General features: G+C 46.4%; 1 protein-coding gene across 1 annotated transcript in view; it reads right to left on the bottom strand.

Moving 5' to 3' along the window:
• The window catches only part of CAPN3 (calpain 3), a 41,508-nt gene extending 22,080 nt beyond the window's left edge, over positions 1–19,428 (bottom strand). The window contains exons 1-9 of the mRNA XM_083350592.1: positions 18,741–19,428; positions 12,379–12,448; positions 12,059–12,177; positions 11,011–11,144; positions 10,069–10,237; positions 7,527–7,658; positions 1,168–1,251; positions 833–918; positions 282–359 (exon numbers count right to left, since the gene is read on the bottom strand). Of these exons, the coding sequence (XP_083206718.1) occupies positions 282–359; positions 833–918; positions 1,168–1,251; positions 7,527–7,658; positions 10,069–10,237; positions 11,011–11,144; positions 12,059–12,177; positions 12,379–12,448; positions 18,741–19,031 (1,163 nt within the window). The 5' untranslated portion in view covers positions 19,032–19,428. The remainder of the gene's footprint in view (positions 1–281; positions 360–832; positions 919–1,167; positions 1,252–7,526; positions 7,659–10,068; positions 10,238–11,010; positions 11,145–12,058; positions 12,178–12,378; positions 12,449–18,740) is intronic.

Below are 19,428 nucleotides of genomic sequence, written 5' to 3'. Positions count from 1 at the left end.
ATGTCAGTAGATAAATAGGTACCACTTAGGTGGGAAGGTGACAGCATTCCATGTGCCTCGGTGTATAGTCATACTGGCCACATGACCAACGAAATATTTTTGGACAATGCTGGCTCCCTTGGCTAAAAAAACAGAGATGAGCATGGCCCCTTAGAGTTGGATACAACTGGGCAAGGGAAACCTTCACCTTTAATCAAGTTAGGATGTTAAAAGCAAAGAGGAAAGGATTCCTCAGAAAGAAATGCATCCTTTTTAAAAACAAAAGAAATTTGAATGTTTACCAAAACTCGCCATCCTCTGCAATTTTATGTTGCAATCGGACCTTCTCAGCATTGTCAATATCATTCCATTCATCTGAACTGCAAGAAAATGGGAGCTGATGAAAATGAGATTACTTCTTCAATCATAAAGTTTTTGATTCATAATCTATTAGCAAAGTTTATCATTTATTCATTTAGTGAATACCGAATTTAGTTAAACTGCTTCTTTTTACTTTATCAACTGAAAATTCAAATTGTTGTTCCTTCCCTACAGTTGTACTACTCAGTAGAATATTACAAATTATCATGTTCTTAAATATAGTAATAAAGAGTAGTCTCAATTCTTTCAGCTTCTCTGGGATTCTTCCTAGAAAAAGAACAAACCCATAGTTTCCATGTTTGTGTTCAGGACACTTGTGATTTCCCCCCCCTGTATGTATGTGTGTCTCTATGTGTATGTTTTAAAGCTTGAAGCTGCTCAGAATTGCTGGAAGTCAGGTTGACTATAAACTGTATCTCTCTATGTATTCAGTGTACATCAATGGCTTCCAAGAAGATCAGTTTTTGCTTACCTGTCACTCCACGCTCCATTCCATTCTACTTGTCCCCAGGGATTTCTGAGCCGCACCAGTTTTATCTTCTCCCCTTTAAGTGTTGTCTTGGAGATAGGAAGGGAAAGAAATACATAATTAGAGATGCCCTGAAATTACACAGCATATAACTCCTTACAGATTCTGGCCTGTTAAATCAGCCAGATCAACATGGGAATCAGTGAGGTACTAGATATCATAGCCCAACCAAATGTGGATATTAATGAAATTTCCTCACTATTTCCAAATCTTGTATAGAAAGGCAGGAATCTGTTAATGAATGTCTGGCTTGTTGATTAATAGACTTCCATACTTACATCTTCTACTCCTGTGACTGAATATGCATGGCCTGTGACCAGTCCATTAGTCATGCGCCTTTCATACAACAATGGAATGATGGACTGTTAAAAGCAGAGAAAGCTTTTTGGAATCATTATAGAACTTAGAAAAGGCCAACAGTTTACTTCTTGGTAAAATGGGCTCATAACATCTAACTCTAGGTCAAGTGCAAGGTGCTGATTATCACTTACAAAATTATATATCATAGAATCAAGAACTGCAGAAGTGGAAGGACAAGCACCCTTCCACTTCTGGTTCGACTAGAAGACCTCCAAAGTCCCTTCCAACTATTCTATTCTATTCTATTCTATTCTATTCTATTCTATTCTATTCTATTCTATTCTATTCTATTCTATTCTATTCTATTCTATTCTATTCTATTCTATTCTATTCTATTCTATTCTATTCTATTCTATTCTATTCTATTCTATTCTCCTCATGTCCAATGCTTTGCTCTTGTTGAAGACCATCCATTGCAGTTGGAAGGAAGGATTAAATGGGGAATTAGTCTGGAGTCGTTATGTGAGGGCAAGAGGGCAAGGTCTGAACCCCTCCCCCTCTTAAATGCCATTGGACTTTAGTACTTAATAATATCTCTATACTCTAGTTTCATTGAAAAAATGGAAAAATGCCTCAATAAATTATAATTTATTTATTTTTTTTTTTTTTTGCCGGCTCCGAAGATGGCGGACGCGCTGGGGAGAGCTCCGTAGCCCCCAACAGTAAGGCGTCCCCCCAGGAGCCCCCCAGGGACGTCAATGGACCCCTGGGGTGGGGGAAAAATTTCGGGCAAATGAGCTGGGTAATTATGCCGCCCGCTGCCTCCCGAAACAACTGCAGGGGTGCCAGGACATCCCTGCCCCGCCGCCTGGGCCGCTGGCGACCGTTATAAACGGAGCCAGCACCCTCCGCCCTGCCTCTGCCGCTTGTCAACTGCTGAGCAAGGGCGGCGCCTCCGCCGATCAGCTGTGCGGCGGAGGCCCCGGCGGAAGGATGGCAGCGGCTGCGGCGACGATTTTCAAGCCCCCAGGCTGGTCGTTGATCCAGGGAGCCTGGCAACGGCGATGGCGGTGGCGGCGGGGCGGCTCCAGGCCCCCCCCTGGCCATCCAGGAGGGGCCGGAGGCTCTGCTCTGCCCCGGCCCCCCCATCGGCTCCCGGGTGACGGCGGCGTCTCCAGGTTATCAGCGGAGACGCCGCGGACCAGCTGGACCAGCTGGGTGGCGGAGGCGGAGGCGGAGGCGGCGCCGGAGGTGAGAGACCCGCCCCTGGACCACGACAGCCGTCGCAGCCATCCTGGAGGGGCCGGAGGCTCTGCTCTGCCCCGGCCCCCTGACCGGCTCCCGGGGACGGCGGCGTCACCGGACTATCCACGGAGACGCCGCGGACCAGCTGGACCAGCTGGGTGGCGGAGGCGGCGGCATCGGCGTCGAGAGGCCCGCCCCTGGACCACGACAGCCCTGGACCACGGCAGCCCTCGCAGCCATACAGGAGGGGCCGAAGGCTCTGCTCTGCCCGTGACCGGCTCCCGGGTGGCGGCGGCATCTTCGGCGGTGAGAGCCCAGCGAGCCCTGGTCTGCGGTCTCCTCCGATGCCGATCACCGGGCAAGGGCGGCGTCTCCACAGATCAGCTGTGCGGCGGAGGCGCCGCCAACGAAACCAACAGCAGCAGCAACGGGCAGCGGCGGCGTCTCCTAGGATCAGAGGAGGCGCCGCGGATCAGCTGGGCGGTGGAAGAGGCGGCAGCGAAGACGACTGCGGCCGGGACTGCTTCTCCAGGCCTAGTCGTTCGCCACCCAGGGGCCTTGACAGCGGCGGTAGCACGGAGGGCGTGGCATCTTCGACCCGCCCCCTGTACCGCTACGGCCGTTGCAACAATCCTCAAGGAGACGCCGCAGACCAGCTTTACAACGGTAGCGGCAGCAACGAAGACATGGGCGGTGAGGCAGCTGCTCTGGGCCCTGGTCGACCGCCCTCCGAGGGGCCTTGACAGAGGCCCTGACAGAGACGCCAGTAACAGCGGTGCGGCGTCTCGAACACCGTGGGCTGCCCCTGGACGGCGGTGCCTCCGAAAGATTCACACCAAAGGAGACGCTGGACAATGGAGGCGACGGCCCGAGCCACCTCCTCGAGACACCTCGATCGGAGACGGCAACACCAGGGGCATGACACCAGGGACTCCCGTACCTCTGGGAGGCCACGCTCTGGACGGTCCTCAACCAATAGGGGCCATGGAACTGCGGCCGGGAACAACGCCCAGAGGATCAGGGAGGGAACTGTTTGGGGCGGCTGAACCACCGGAGCTGACGCCAATTAATGGATCCCTCCATCCTGCCTTCTGCCCACTCTCACCCATCTTTGCCCATTCTCTCCCCACAGGACATAACGGGCCTGGGTGCTAGCCACAGTGGCAGAGTGGCTGGGCCTTACACCTGCTACCCCATAGAGGTGAGAGCTCTATGGGGTATGCCTCACCCAGAGTACGTTCTGGACCACCTCCGGAAGCAGAGACACAACCCATCGTGAGAGGATGGGGAGTGGCCTGCTTCTGGGGGTTCGCCCGGCCAAGTGGCAGTGGCAGGGCGACGATCCAGATACGCACCTACCCGACTCGACCCTCCTGCAAATTCACCATCCAGGGGACAGCCTTCCCGGAACCACCTGTGACTATGCTCGTTCAATACTCTAGCATAGCACTGCACGCCCTCAGGGGTTCCCCACTCTCCTGGGTGCGACCCGCCTGCATCACATCCAATCTTGATGACGGGCCCAACCACTGGGCCTCTGAGAGATGGCCAGGCAGGGTCAGGGGCCTCCAGCATAAGCCCAACAAGAGGCCCCTGATTAAGTTCTTAGTTAAGTTTTTTGTGGGGTTAGGGAGGGGGGAGGGAGAAGACTATGGTTGCGCGGGAAAGGCACGCCTTTCAGCCACCATAACGCATGTCAGGCCCACGGCCGTTCGCGACGGCGTACAACGAGGACCAGTCGCCGATAACACCCAGTGGCGTACTGACAAACGTCCCATCCCTAGGATGGTGGGGAATGGCAGAAGGTCCACAGACAGAGGGCCGTATCGTCACCGGGAGTGTCATCTCCGCCCTGTACAGGCGGTGAGACGCTCCGACCCTCTGTTCTCCCCCGGAGGACCCGGGAGCAAAGGTGCGCACCCTCCCATGCTAAGGCTGGTCTACCTGAATGCAAGGTCCGCAGCTAACAAAGCTCACCTCATTCGTGACCTAGTGGAGAGTGAGCATGCGGACCTGGCCTGCATCACGGAAACCTGGCTGGGCCCAGAGGGGGGTGTTCCTCTGGTTGACCTCTGTCCGCCAGGTTTCCAGGTACTGCACCAGCCCCGGGCTCATGGGAGGGGCGGGGGAGTGGCAGTTATCATCAGGGAATCCCTTAGCCCGCGAGAGACCACCGTCCCTCAGATGGTCGGGTGTGAGTCTCTCCTACTGAGATTCGGCCCAGGGGCGCAGTTGGGTCTGCTGCTGGCGTACCTACCACCTAATCGTGCAGCGGCGGCCCTGCCCGAGCTACTCGATGTCCTCTCAGGGTTGGTGGTTGAATTCCCAAGACTCATGGTCTTGGGCGACTTTAATCTACCGTCCCTGGGAGGATCGTCCGAACTGGCTCGGGAGTTCATGGCTTCCATGACGGCCATGGACCTGTTGCAAATAATTTCTGGGCCGACTCATGAGAGAGGCCACAACCCAGACTTGATGTTCTTGTCTGGACGGTGGCGTGATGATGTCGGTGGGGGTGCCACAACTATTACGCCCCTGTCATGGACCGATCACCACCTCCTGCGGCTAGACTTCCCCCTTGCCACCCCCCACCGTGGGTGCACGGTGCCAGTCAGATGGTACCGCCCTAGGCGCCTAATGGACCCTGATAAGTTCCAGGCAGCGCTTAGGGACTCGCATGCACCCCCTGCTCACAGCTCGGCGGAAGCCTTAGTGGAAGCCTGGGAAAAGGCAGCCACGGAGGCTCTGGACCGAGTTGTACCCTTGCGGCCTCTGACCCGGCGCAGATCCCAGCGAGCCCCATGGTTCACCGAGGAGCTCCGGGAGATGGAGCGTCGGAGACGGGGCCTAGAGAGCCGTTGGAGGGCCAGTCGATCCGAATCCGACCGATTGCGACTAAGAATCCTCACCAGGTCTTATCTCGCTGCGATAAGGGTGGCAAAATCCAACTACTTTTCCACCCTCATCGCGTCCGCAGATAATCGCCCGGCTGCCTTGTTCAGGGTGACTCGCTCCCTATTAAACCAAGAGGTGAGGGAGGAACCCTTGCAGGGTCGAGCCGAGGAATTTGGTCAATATCTGCTGGATAAAATCGCTCGGATTCGAACTGGTCTGGACTCCAACTGGGCTGAGATGGAAGAACAAGACATGGACAGTCTTGTCGACGTCATCTGGGAAGAATTTGATCCTGTAACTCCTAAGGAAGTGGACAGGATTATGAGAAGGTTGAGCTCCTCCACATGCTTACTGGACCCGTGCCCTTCCTGGCTGGCCTATGCAGCTCGAGAGGCGACACGAGGCTGGTTCCTAGCGGTCATCTCTGCTTCTCTGAGTGAGGGTCACTTCCCCACCGCCTTGAAGGAGGCGGTGGTGAGACCTCTCCTCAAGAAGCCCACCTTGGACCCATCCTCTTTGAATAACTTTCGTCCAGTCTCCAATCTTCGCTTCCTTGCGAAGGTTGTTGAGAGCGTGGTGGCGCACCAACTTCCTCAGATCCTGGATGAAGCGGTTTATCTAGACCCGTACCAATCGGGTTTCAGGCCGGGCTACAGCACGGAGACGGCATTGGTCGCTCTGATGAATGATCTCTGGAGAGCCCGGGACAGGGGCCATTCCTCTGTCCTAGTCTTATTAGACCTCTCGGCGGCTTTCGATACCATCGACCATGGTATCTTGCTGCGACGCCTCAGGGGACTGGGAGTGGGAGGCACGGTTCTGCGTTGGTTCTCCTCCTTTCTCCAGGGTCGCTCGCAGTCGGTGCTGACAGGGGGACAGAGGTCGACCCCGAGGCCTCTCGCTTGCGGAGTCCCTCAGGGGTCGGTCCTCTCGCCTCTCCTGTTCAACATCTACATGAAACCGCTGGGTGAGATCATTTGCAGTTTTGGAGTAGGGTACCATCAGTATGCTGATGACACCCAGCTTTTTATCTCAACTCCTAACAATATCAGTGATGCCCTAGACGTGATGTCCCGCTGCCTGAAAGCGGTCCGGGAATGGATGGGGAGAAACAGGCTTCAACTGAACCCGGACAAGACTGAATGGCTGTACGTACCGGCAAGCCAGGAGATTCAGAACGTCCCACTGCTTAACATTGGGGACAAGTTACTTCCCCCTGCTGATAGGGCCCGCAACCTGGGTGTCCTCCTAGACTCGCAGCTCTCCCTGGAAGACCACATTGGAGCTGTGACCAAGGGGGCCTTCTCCCGGGTTCGACTAGTTCGCCAACTACGGCCTTATCTAGACCTGGATTCCTTACGTACAGTCACCCATGCCCTTGTGACATCTCGCCTGGACTATTGTAACGCTCTCTACATGGGGCTGCCCTTGAGATCCACTCGGAAGCTTCAACTGGTGCAAAGTGCGGCGGCACGGACACTCTTGGGAGCCTCCCGATACTCCCATATCACACCTCTCCTCCGTGCGCTGCACTGGCTTCCGGTTGCCTTCCGTGTGAAGTTCAAGGTGCTAACAATGACATTCAAAGCCCTACATGGCATGGGTCCGGACTACCTACGGGAGCACCTTCTGCCGATGTCAGCACCCCACCGTCCTGTGCGCTCCCACAGAGAGGGCCTCCTCAGGGTGCCACCACTCAAGGAATGTCGGCTGGTGGCCCCCAGGGGGAGGGCATTCTCAGTGGGTGCGCCAGCCCTCTGGAACACCTTACCTACCGAAATCCGGATGGCCCCTGACCTCCGTACCTTCCGTCGCGACTTAAAAACTTTTTTGTTCCAGCAGGCTGGCCTGGCATGATAGCGTTAATTGGGGTCCCAGTTTGTGTTCATTAGTGTTTCTTATTATTTTATTGTTCAATCTGTATACTTCGTCCTTCCTCTGTACACCGCCCCGAGTCCCTCGGGAGAAGGGCGGTTTATAAAAACTAATAAATAAATAAATAAATAAATAAATAATTTAAAATCAAATGCTTGCCTGTTAATTATTATTCGGTAGATAATTCCAACTGCATTAATCATAATCTAAAATTCCAGTTCTATAAATTGAACATAATGCAAATCTTTCAGGAGATGCAGTTAGCGAAGACATCATAAAAACCACATGGTTCTTACTGGCTACACATTTGAGTAATACAGACCCTGGTTGCTCTATCTTCTGTTTCTTCATTTGACTCGTTCAAAAATTCAGAATTCACCTTCTGCAACTTTTGGACAATGAATTGTCCAATATTAGTTGTAGGGGCACTTCCATAAATAAATCCTGAACTGTCCTAGGAGAGAAAAATAGAAAGGAAAAGTAGGAAGATATTGTGAAAAATGAGGCAGAGATGTAGCAAAATATTAATAATTGAACAATATTATAAATGGACAAAGATGCCTAACAACATAAAAGCTCTTTAGAATTTAATTTTTATGTGTTGCTGTATGTCTAAGCAGAATATTCTGAAGCCAGTCCCTCCTGAAAGACTAGGCATGAAACCAGCAGGATGACCTGTAATAGGTTCTTCCATTCAATTAAATCTACATTTATAGGCCCAGGGAGAAGGCCTATAGTAGGGGTATCAAACTGCCAGCCCACGGACCAGATGCATCATAGTGAAATTGCACCCACCCCATTGCCAGCAATGGCAAAAAAAGTCATGATACGTCATGACACATCACATGACGTTGCACTTTTGACACCCCTGGCCTATAGTATCTAGCCACCTTAGGCCTTAGAAGCATAATTTCCTAGGTCCCTGAAGAAGCCCTGCTGACTTAGGTTTCACAACTGTAAGAGTCAGCCAGCATCACTTGCTGCATCCAGAGTCAGAAAAGGGAGTGGTAGAGCAAAGCCCATCCTGAATCAAGGAATGTGCCGAGCTAGGCTGGCTAAAAAGCACTACTACCATATTTTCCGGTGTATAAGACAACTGGGCGTATAAGACAACCCCCTACATTTCCTGTTAAATTATAGGGTTTGGGCTATACTCGCCGTATAAGACTACCCCTCTTCCAATGCACACCAAATAAAAATTAAAAAACATCAGATTTGATTTTAATATGGTAATTTTAATTCAAATGCTTATGACATGCAGGTACTTAGTAGGAAAACTGTCACTTATAAACATAAGGCTGTTTGTCATCAAACATGTAAACATAAAACAGTGCAAGTGGATTAAACATTTCCTAATTCACTCTAAAGCTTTCCCTGCGCAGACCAAATGGGAGATCCGCTCCAGGTTTTCCAGCCAGCCCGCCCAGTTCCTGAGTCAAATGTGTCCTTAGAGCTAAGCAGCTGCTCTGGCTGCTGCATTCCCCACCTGCCTTTCAAGTTGGAATAGACTGCAGCTGCTCTTCAACTTTAGAAGGAAAGACGCCCAGACCCCAGCCTGTAAAAAATCACAGACTGCAGCTTCTTCTCCAATTGGTCCTGCTTTCCCTGTGCAGACCAAATGGGAGATCTGCTCCAGGTTTTCCAGCCAGCCCTGTCCCTAAAGTTTCAGCACCCGGCGTATAAGACGGCCCCTGACTTTTGAGAAGATTTTCATGGGTTAAAAAGTTGTCTTATACGCCAGAAAATACGGTATCTATTTTTGCATACAAGTTGGAGTTTTAGCTCCTTCTGTTTTTTTCTTCTTCCTCTGTTGTCCTTTCTTTCCCCACCTATTTATCAATTAGTTACTCTAGTAACAGTAATTCTACTCCTTTTTTATGCAAAATATTCTCATTCCAAGGCAAATAAAAAAACTGCACAGAGGATACACTGGATTGGTCCTCTTCCCTAGAAACTGAACAGTATCCATTGTTCCATTACTATCCTTCAAGGATTTGTTGAGTGCTGTTTTATCTCTGAATGCTAGTTCCACACCAATTACACATTTCCCTTTTATGTCTGTTTCTCAATCTCATGCTTTCACTGTGTTATCTCCCTCGACACCCAAAGTGGTAAAAGAGGAAGTAAAGAAGAAGATTCTTCCTTATACTTCAAACTATTTCTCTGAGGCATGTGAGGTCACCATTTTTGAGATCCAGTTTTGCTATGGGATCCATAGCTTTTACATATTCTTCAGTGAAAACATTTTATTTTCATACTGATCCTTTGCTGTGATACACTCTCAAGACTCATTCAGTGCCAAGTTATCACCTTGATCTTTTCCTGTATTTCCACACAAGATAGCCAAGACATCAGAATCCATTTATATCACATTCATAAATGTATGTTTAAAACATTATCCCCCCCATGGATTCTGCCATCTCCTGAGGAAGGAGGAGCGCATGTGGAATCAGCCTGCCTTAGGTTATTTCAAAGACCAAGGGAACCTTTTGAACTGGGGGAACAAAAGGGAGGGTTAGAGAAGAAGGCATCTGGCCTGTGTCTTCTTTTAATTCTGTAGAGGAAGAAGGCAATAACCGTAAAGATTCGAAGTTCCTTTTTCCCACAAAAGGGATGACACGAAGTAAAATGATGGGGGCTGACCAAATGGGGTTGAGGGAAGGGGGGTTGAACTGGGAACCCTTTATAAAGTTTCAATTTGTAAAACAATACTAAGTCCTGTCTTGTATTTCCACAACCAAGCATGTCCTAGTAAAAATTCCTTCTGGACTAGAACTGACTCCAAGAGTTTTTGTTTTCCTAAGATGTGGATTGGGGTGGGTCCTGACACAAGACCTATTACAAATACATTACTCAAAATATACCTCAATGGAGCAAGCCATAAGTGACCCTCTCTCAATGGCATGCTTCATGATTTTGTATGTATCTTTAGGAGCATCCTTTATTTCATAAAATTCTGTTACTCCTCCTGTGAAATCTTCCATGGCCTCTGTGGTGTTGCCTCCTTTTAATGCTTCATAGGACCCATGAAGCCTGAAAAGGAACACATAAAAAGTTAAATGACTCTCATTGTTAGTCTCCATCCATTTCTAAGTAGATCAGCTTTATCTCCAGATGGCAAAAGCTTACGCTTCCTTCATAGTTGTCTTCACTTATTAGACTTAACCATAATTAGATTTATTTGGATTTTACAAATGTGACTAATTTGACTAATGTGACTAAATCAGTCATTGCAGATTATAAGCCATAGTTTTTTACTTATTGTCAGACACTTTATGCAAAGACATAGTTCTCTGGGAAAGGTGCAAGAAAAGGAGACGATGACCAGCAGCATGGTGGATGAACTTGGTTAAAGTAGCAATGAGTACATCACTAGAAGGACCAGGTGAGGGACAAATCATCCAGGAGAAAATCTCTCTATGTGGTCACTAGGAATGGACTTGATGATAATGATGATTATGTGCCATTCACTTAATGGCAGATAATCATCATCATCAATATCTGACTCCAACCATTGTGTAGAAACCATAACTCAAAGCACTTAATATGATGGAAGCAGTATGTGATTTGGCTAAGAAGCAGAGCTCTCATTTTATGTAAAGCTACAGAGTGTAAGAAATTGTAGCATTTACACAAACAATGGAACTGATGAATGCCAAGAAAAAAGTAGAATTATCTTTATTGCCATCATTAGGTGACCATGTTATTTGTGAAAACTGCTAGTTTTATATCTACATGCTTCAGTCTCAACATGAACAATAAACAGTAGGTCGTAGAAAAATACTGAATGGACAAAATCTCTTTACTTTGCATAAGCTTTTTCCAGTAATGCACTCCAGAATTCATTCTGCTGGGAGGATTTAGTGAAGACCAGACGTTTCCCATACGTTGGTAAACGATCATCGATGATAACTTCCACCCAACTTCCATAACGCCAGAACTGGAAGATTTGAAGAAAACAAATTAGAATTCACCAAGGTAGACAGCACAAGAAATAGGTGTTACTTATGATCAAAAGCTGATTTATACACTATAAAAGGAACTAGATTATATTGTTTCATGATTAAATCGTAATAGGAAAACACACTGGTCACCAGAAGGCACTGCATGACTGGTTTTGTCCTATCTGGAACTCATCAGACATACATTACACTGTATGATTCAAACTCTCTATTAGACATTGAACTCTTGGACCTTTGCATTTTAGATCAGAGGTCCTCAACCTTTGGGGCATCAGGGACCAGTTCTGTGGAGAGAGGTTGTTCCGTGGACCGGAGAGGGCGTGGTTTTATGTGCTGCATGTGGATGGGGCTTTGCTTGTTTGTATGCACCGGTTGCTGGCATGCCGCGGACTGGTACTGGTCCATGGACCGGGGGTTGGGGACCCCTGCTTTAGATGACAATTTACATTGCTTTGACTTTAGCAGCTATTCAGGTCTGGGTGCTTAGTGGTTGTGGGGAGGGATTTACCCTATACAATCTGTTGGAATGGTATGTACAATCCATTTTCCTTTAAAGTACATAGAAGTTTACTATTTATCCATATGGGGAACAGCGAGAACATACATATATTGCATTATTCTGACATCTCGTAATTTTGCATTTATTGTTTAATTCTTTTTTAAATTTTTTACTCTATGTTTTTTAATTTTTATTTTTGTGAGCCGCCCTGAGTCCTCAGGGAGAAGGGCGGCATATAAATTTAATCAAATCAAATCAGCAAAATAGTGATTAATATAGGCTTTTCATTTCTGGGTGTACTTCTGAGTTACTAGTAGATCATAGGGGAAATTAGTAGATCATAGGGGAAATGCAGAAAGGAACGTCCACATGAGTCTATTTTACAATATATACCTGGAAGTGAAAAATCCCAGCATAATCTTTTGTGAAGGTCTGACCTTCTGGAATGACCTGGAACAATAATTTTTCATTCAGGGTCAAACAAGCAATGGCAGCCAGAAACCAACAGTCCCCTGAAAGAAAACAAACAGGGTTAGGCACATTCAGTGTCAGAATGAAAAAAAATGCATGCAACTGAATAATTAGTAATGGTATTTTTGTTTTTCAGAAAAATGTTTTACTCCATACATTAATTAGAAAGTGGCAACTGGTAAATTAATCGGATAAATAAAATATTTTAAACCCTCCAAAACTGCAAACAAAGGATTTCATACCTAGTTCCCCTTGACATATGTCAGACCTATTAGCTCCACCAAGGATAAAGCGTGGATTCTCACAGATTTCCTAGATAAAGAAATACACTGTTGAGAAAAACACACATGCACGCACACACTTCGATAATTAAGGATTGCAAAGAAAATTGTCTGCCCCTGGTGCAAACATTTTGATGTTTTGTGATCAAAATAGTGCCTCTTCATTTCATATATCTTGAGAGAGTTGGATAAACAATAACCCTGAAATTATCTAAGTGATAACTCCAAAATGTAGCATTGAGTTGTATAATCAATTCACAACAGGATTGAAAATTTTTCTTGATCAGATGCTTCAGTTTTTGTATAACAGGAGTCTTCAAACTTGTCCCTTTTATGACTTGTGGACTTCAACTCCCAGAATTCCTCAGCCAGGTATACTTGCTGAGGAATTCTGGGAGTTGAAGTCCACAAGTCATAAAAGGGCCAAGTTTGAAGACCCCTGCTATATAACAACATCAGACTTTTTTTTAAATAAACTGTAGAGCAGTATTTCTCAACCTTAGTTGAGACATATGTCAAGACATGTGGATTTCAGAATTTCCCAGCCAGCAAAGCCCAGCCAACATAACCACACATCTTAAAGTTGCTAAGGTTGGGAAACACTCTTGTTACTGTAAATGTGTCCATGCATCACATTACTGGAATAAGTCTTCTGGGTAGATATGTTCCCATAACCTTAGTCTATGTCAACGTTTCTCAACCTTGACAACTTTAAGATGTGTGGACTTCAACTCCCAGAATTCCACAGTCAGCATAGCTGGCTGTGGAATTCTGGGAGTTGAAGTTCACACATCTTAAAGTTGTCAAGGTTGAGAAACACTAGCCTATACCATGGATATCTACTGGATTTTGCTTCATCCTGCCACCACATTACCAGTTCCCCTACTTTCTTGCATCTGGATGATGACACAAGACATGTATAAAAGGAGCAGACCTTGCTGCACAGCAACATAGTGCTAAATTTAAAGGAACAAGCAAATGCGCTACCTCAAATTCTTGCTTTCCAGATATTCTTTTAAAATTATCCATGCTTTCTCACAGTGTCATACTATACAGGGCTGCTTATTGTTTGGTTCAGGTAGACAATGACTCAGAGAGGTTAACAGCGAAAAGAGTTTATTCAATACACATATGTCAACTGTCAACTGTCAAAATGTCTCAGGCTTTTATACTAGAGCTGTTTAAACTGTATCCAATCACAAGTCCCTATTTTCCCGCTTTTACAACCTTAACCAATAGTTGCACCAGAATCTCCCGCTTCAAAGAACCTTCTTTGCAACCTACTATTTACAAGTTTGCACAAAGCTACAGACATAACACCCCTTACCCCCCAGTTGATGTTATTTGTTGACGTAATCTCTTAAGTATTTGGGTGACCTATGAACCCTAGATGGATATCTGCTGGTTTGATTACTTACGTCAACGCTAACTGATTGTCTGCTTGGCTGGCTTACATTAATGGGTCTGGACTCTTGACTTACTGGCTCAGATGCTTCTCTGCTGACAGATTGTGATTGTTGTTGTGTTTGATGTTGATGCTCAGCTATTGCCGGCCTGCTCGTAGAGGACAGCTCCCAGTCAATTTGACCGTGTTGTGGATTAGCAGTGGACACACTGGTTTGAATTTCTGCTTCCCCACTAACTGACAGGTTGTTATGATTAAGCCAAGATGCAGTTTTCCCCCCGAGTACACTTTGACCCCCATCAACTGGCACACTACCAATAGTTCTCTTCCTTAACTGATCGATATGTCTTTTACTTAATCTATTCCCTTCCCCCTCAATGGTGTAAGACAAGGGCCCCATTATGTCAGTGACCACCCCCGGGACCCATTTGTCCCCCTGTCCATAGTTTCTGGCCCAGACTAAGTCTCCAATTTTGAATGATCTGTTTGGAATGTCCGGTTCAGCACTTGAGGGTAGTTTGTCAGGATGTAACCTGTCCAGTTTGGTGGTTAGCCGTTTGCCCCACCTCATTTCAGCCGGGCTTTTCCCGGTAGCCGTGCAAGGGGTTGTATGTTGAGTCAGCAAAAAGTCTGCCAGTCTTTGGTGCCAATCGCCACGGATGATTCGCTTCAAGGCGTCTTTGGTGGTTCTCACGTTGCGTTCAGCCAAGCCATTGGTGGACGGGTGGAAGGGTGCTGATGTTGCATGTCTAATCGAGTTGGCCCTGAGGAAATCCTGAAATTCAACAGAGGTGAATTGTGGCCCATTATCTGATACAATTACATCAGGTAACCCATGAGTGGCAAAGAGGCCCCTTAAGACCTGTATAGTTCTACAAGATGTCATTGAACTAACAGGCACTACCTCTAGCCACCTAGAGAAACTGTCCACCACAACTAGAAAGGTTAACCCTTGGAAAGGTCCAGCAAAATCAATATGAATCCTAGACCAAGGATTTCTGGCCAACTCCCACTTATGAGTGTGTGTGTGTGGCGGCTCAGGTCTAGATCGCTGACACAAATAACATCCTGAAACACATTCTTCAATGTCTTTATCAAGTCCTGGCGACCATAAGTGACTTCTAGCTAATGCCTTCATACGTACTATTCCTGGGTGACCCTCATGTAATTCTGATAAAACTGTAGATCTGTGGATTTCAGGAATGACAACACGGTTGCCCCACAGAATACATCCCAAATGGGCTGATAGCTCGTCCTTCCTCCTAAAATAATGAATGTACTTGGCATCCGGATTAGTACTTGGCCAGCCACTAAGGACCCAGGCCATGATCCTTTTGAGGATATAGTCATTATTGGTGGCCTCAGCTATATCTTTAGCTGTTAAGGGGCATTCAGGAATTTCCTGTAAAGACATAATTTGTCCCACTGGAGCAGGGTCCTCCTCTGTGATATCTAAGGGCAGTCTGCTAAGGGCATCTGCATGTCCCATTTCCTTACCTGGTCTATGTTGAAGTGAGAATGAATATGCTGAGAGGAAAATTGACCACCTCAGCATTCTGGGCGACATTATTTGGGGTGTCTGTTTATCAGTGGTAAACAGTCCCAATAATGGTTTGTGGTCAGTGAGTATGGTAAAGTTCCTACCATAAAGGTAATCATGGAACTTTTTAACTCCTGCCACAATTGCTAATGCTTCCCTATCAATCTGTGCATAATTCCGTTCAGCTTTAGTAAGCGTCCTGGAATAGTATGCAATTGGCTTTTGAATACCATGACTATCCAAGTGGCTGATAACAGCCCCCACACCATAAGGTGAAGCATCGCAAGCTAAATAAATTGGTTTATTTTCAATAAAATGGGTTACTGTGGATTGGCTTGAAAGAATATTTTTTAATGTTTGAAAGCTGACTCTATGTTTATCAAGCCACTGCCATGGGGTTTTTTTATCTAAAAGTCTATGTAGTGGTTCTGCAATGGCAGCTTTATGTGGCACGAACGTGTGGTAAAAATTAACTAATCCAAGAAAGGCTTGTAATTCAGCCTTGTTTTTTGGTTCTGGTGCCAATTTAATTGCCTTGATTTTATCAGGAGTAGGATGAATTCCATTTTTATCTATCCTAAATCCTAAAAATTCAGTGGATTTAACCCCAATACAGCATTTCTCCTTTTTTAATTTAAGTCCAGCCCTCCTAAACCTTTCCAATACCTGTTCCAGACGCTCAGCTAATATCTCTTCATTTCTTCCAGCTATTAGAACATCATCAAAATAAGGGCATACACCAGGTATGCCCTTTAAGGTCCTCTCCATCACCTCCTGGAAGATGCCTGGAGCTGTTGCAATACCAAATTGCAGTCTGTGGACTTGGAACGCCCCCTTGTGGGTAACAATAGTTTGAGCTTCAGCAGCCTCTCTGGAAACAGTTAATTGCAAATACGCCTGCGCCAAGTCTAACTTGGCAAATATGGCGCCGTCCTGTATCGTGGCGAGGACCTGCTTCACCGTCGGGACCGGGTAAGCATGCTTTTTCATTCCCAGGTTCAGGGTGGCTTTGTAATCAGTGCAGATCCTCACATCCCCATTTGGTTTAAGGGGTGTTGCGATCAGCGTTTCCCACAAACCACCCTCGACTGGTTCTAGGACGCCTTGGCCTACAAGCTTATCGAGCTCGGCCTCGATTTTTTGCTTAAGGGCGAAAGGCACCCTTCGGGCCTTAAGCCTGATAGGTTTAACCGACGGGTCTAAATTAAAATTAATTGGGGCCCCTTTATATTTACCCAAAGACCCATCGAATAAGTCTGCGAATTCATCGCAGACTGATTCGAGGGTCTTATTTTTAATAACTGTGTTTATTCCCCCTATCCAAATTCCCAGGGCAGGGAACCAGTTAAGGCCTATTAAACTAGTTCTATGGCCTTCTGTAACTATTAAATCTAATGCTCCCTTAAACCCCTTATATTTAACACTAAGGGTAATTTTTCCCTTAATTTTTATTGGGGTTTTTTGGAAGTCGGTCAATTGGATTTTGGTTGAATTAAGGGGAATTTTTCTGCCGCTTTTTAGTTCAATCATTTTAAGGGTTTCACTGGAAATTATGGACACTGAGGCCCCAGAATCAATTTCCATTTTGCAAGGAATTCCTTGCAATTGGACTATTATTTTTAATTTTTCTCCCACAATATTGTTAAATTTTTCCTTTCTACGGTGATTGACTCGCGCCACTTCCCCACGGTTCGAGAATTTAGCCCTTGGTCTAGGGGTCTCTTTGCCACTATAGTAAGGGGTTACCTTACCTTCGGGCCAAACGTCGACTTCGTGTAAGCGATTGTCGCGTGCACGACCCCTGCAAATGGCTTGAATGTGGCCGGTCTTCCCGCACAATCTGCATCGGGCAGTACGGAATCTGCAAGTTGCCCGGGGATGATTGCCCCCACAGCTGCCGCATCTATTGTCGTTGTCGCGCGGTCTCGTTGCAGTGTCTCTCAGTTGTCGTTGGGTTGTATTTGCTTGTCGTTGCGGTGTTGTAGTTTGGAATCGGCGGCTCGGTTCAGGCCTGTCGCTTCGGGATGGTTTTGCCGCCATTTTTCCAAACCGTCTGGTGACTTCGGCGATGTCAGCTTCCCATTGCTGGTCCACCTCCCCACAGTCCACAAGGCCTTCTTGATTAATTTCGGCAGACGCAGCCATGCTATTTCGGGGGGGGTCGCGATACCCGGTGGATTCATAAGTCAAAAGTTCGTCCAGTACTTCTTGCATGTCGCCGGTGGGCTTAGCGATAATTCTGTTTTGTAGTTGCTCATCTCGCAAGCCCAGCACCACTCTGTCCCGGATTCTTTAAGTTGTCATACTTGCAACGTACTGCTGCTTCTCTGACTGCAGCAATGAATCTTTGGATCGACTCGCCCGGTCTCTGATTCCTTTTTTTGAAAATGCGTTGCCAAAAGAGCTCTGACCTCCTTGGCGTGAAATGCACTTTTAATTTGGCCAATAGATCGGCATACGGAACGCTTGAAACCGGCTGTGGTTGACAAAGTCCAACAGCGATCCGATACACCGGAGTGCCGCATATAGTTAGTAAAGCAGCCGCCTTTTTTCGGTCATCAGTTATACCGTTAACAAGTAAAAACCCTTCGACCTGTCCCACATACTCTTCCCAGTCCTCTGGGAAGTTTGGGTCGAATTCTTTTAAAGACCCGATTTGCGCCATTCGGAGGATTGTTGATTCCGCCGCGGCCGCTTGTGGTTGACTGTGACTTCTTTTCAAATTTGCCGCCTACGCGCAGCTGTTTCGCCAATCCTTCTCTGATCCGCCGTCTATCCCACCTTCGTCGCCAGTTGTTTGGTTCAGGTAGACAATGACTCAGAGAGGTTAACAGCGAAAAGAGTTTATTCAATACACATATGTCAACTGTCAACTGTCAAAATGTCTCAGGCTTTTATACTAGAGCTGTTTAAACTGTATCCAATCACAAGTCCCTATTTTCCCGCTTTTACAACCTTAACCAATAGTTGCACCAGAATCTCCCACTTCAAAGAACCTTCTTTGCAACCTACTATTTACAAGTTTGCACAAAGCTACAGACATAACATTTATGGTCCACCAGAACCTTGTATGCCACAAAAAAAACAGTGGCTACTAAAAGCTAATTTTTAAATTGGAAGTGAGAAATTATGAAACACGTGTTAAGTAATCATATTTGTGATATTCAGCTGTTAATTCTTTTTTTTTCTGACCCCGTCTTCTTGTCCACACCTAGGTTATTGACTGTAACATCCCACATCACGCAATTCCAAGATTTCTCCAAGATTTCATTCAGGGATATTGTGCATTCTGCTTTTTCATTTGAAATAATATTACATAGATGACTTGCAAATATTAAGCATATGCTAATCTTTAGATTAGACAAGAGGCCTACTCACTGAGGGTCTTTTCCACTCAAATTTGACTGGGAGCCTTTGACTGAAGAAAAGGGAGCTGTCATTAGCTGGAAAATCTGGATCCTCATAAAGAGTCTTCTTCTCAAGGCACTTCTTATGACGCTCATGAAAGGTTTTCTCCTTGACTTCAGTGATGGGCTGGTTGCGGCTGAGGATGGCAGAATAGATCCCTCCCGTTCCAGCACCTGTTTCTGTAGTTGTGGTAACATGCTGACAGGGAATTGGTTCAGACCCAGTCTTTTGAACAACAGTACTACTGACAGCAGACAGCATCTAGATGAAATTGAAGCAAAACTATCAATTAAATTATAACAGTTGAAAAAGAGACTAGGACCTGGAAGGAAATGGAAAAAAAAAAGAAGAAACGACGTTGCACAATCTCTTCTGAAGTTTTTTCTCTTCCTTTTTTTTTGCAAAACTTCGAACAATTTTAGGAAGATCCACTGAGTTGCATAGATATCATCTTGAGATTCTTACAGTGATTACTCTGTCCTTTCATGTCAAAATCCTAATTTTAGCAGGAAGCAAATTTGTAGAGTAACTTCCATCTAGGGATTCATATGTGTGAGGCGGGCTGTGGTGTGCTTTGTAAAGGTTGCAGTTCTGACAACTAAAAATAAACTTAGGAAGCATTTGGGCATGGAGGAGGAGATGAGGAAAGTTCCCTTCT

Source organism: Vipera ursinii, assembly GCF_947247035.1.
Source record: "Vipera ursinii genome assembly, chromosome: 1".
NCBI lineage: Eukaryota > Metazoa > Chordata > Lepidosauria > Squamata > Viperidae > Vipera > Vipera ursinii.
Note: the sequence above shows the minus strand (reverse complement) of the source record. Positions and strands in the feature narration are given on the sequence as shown.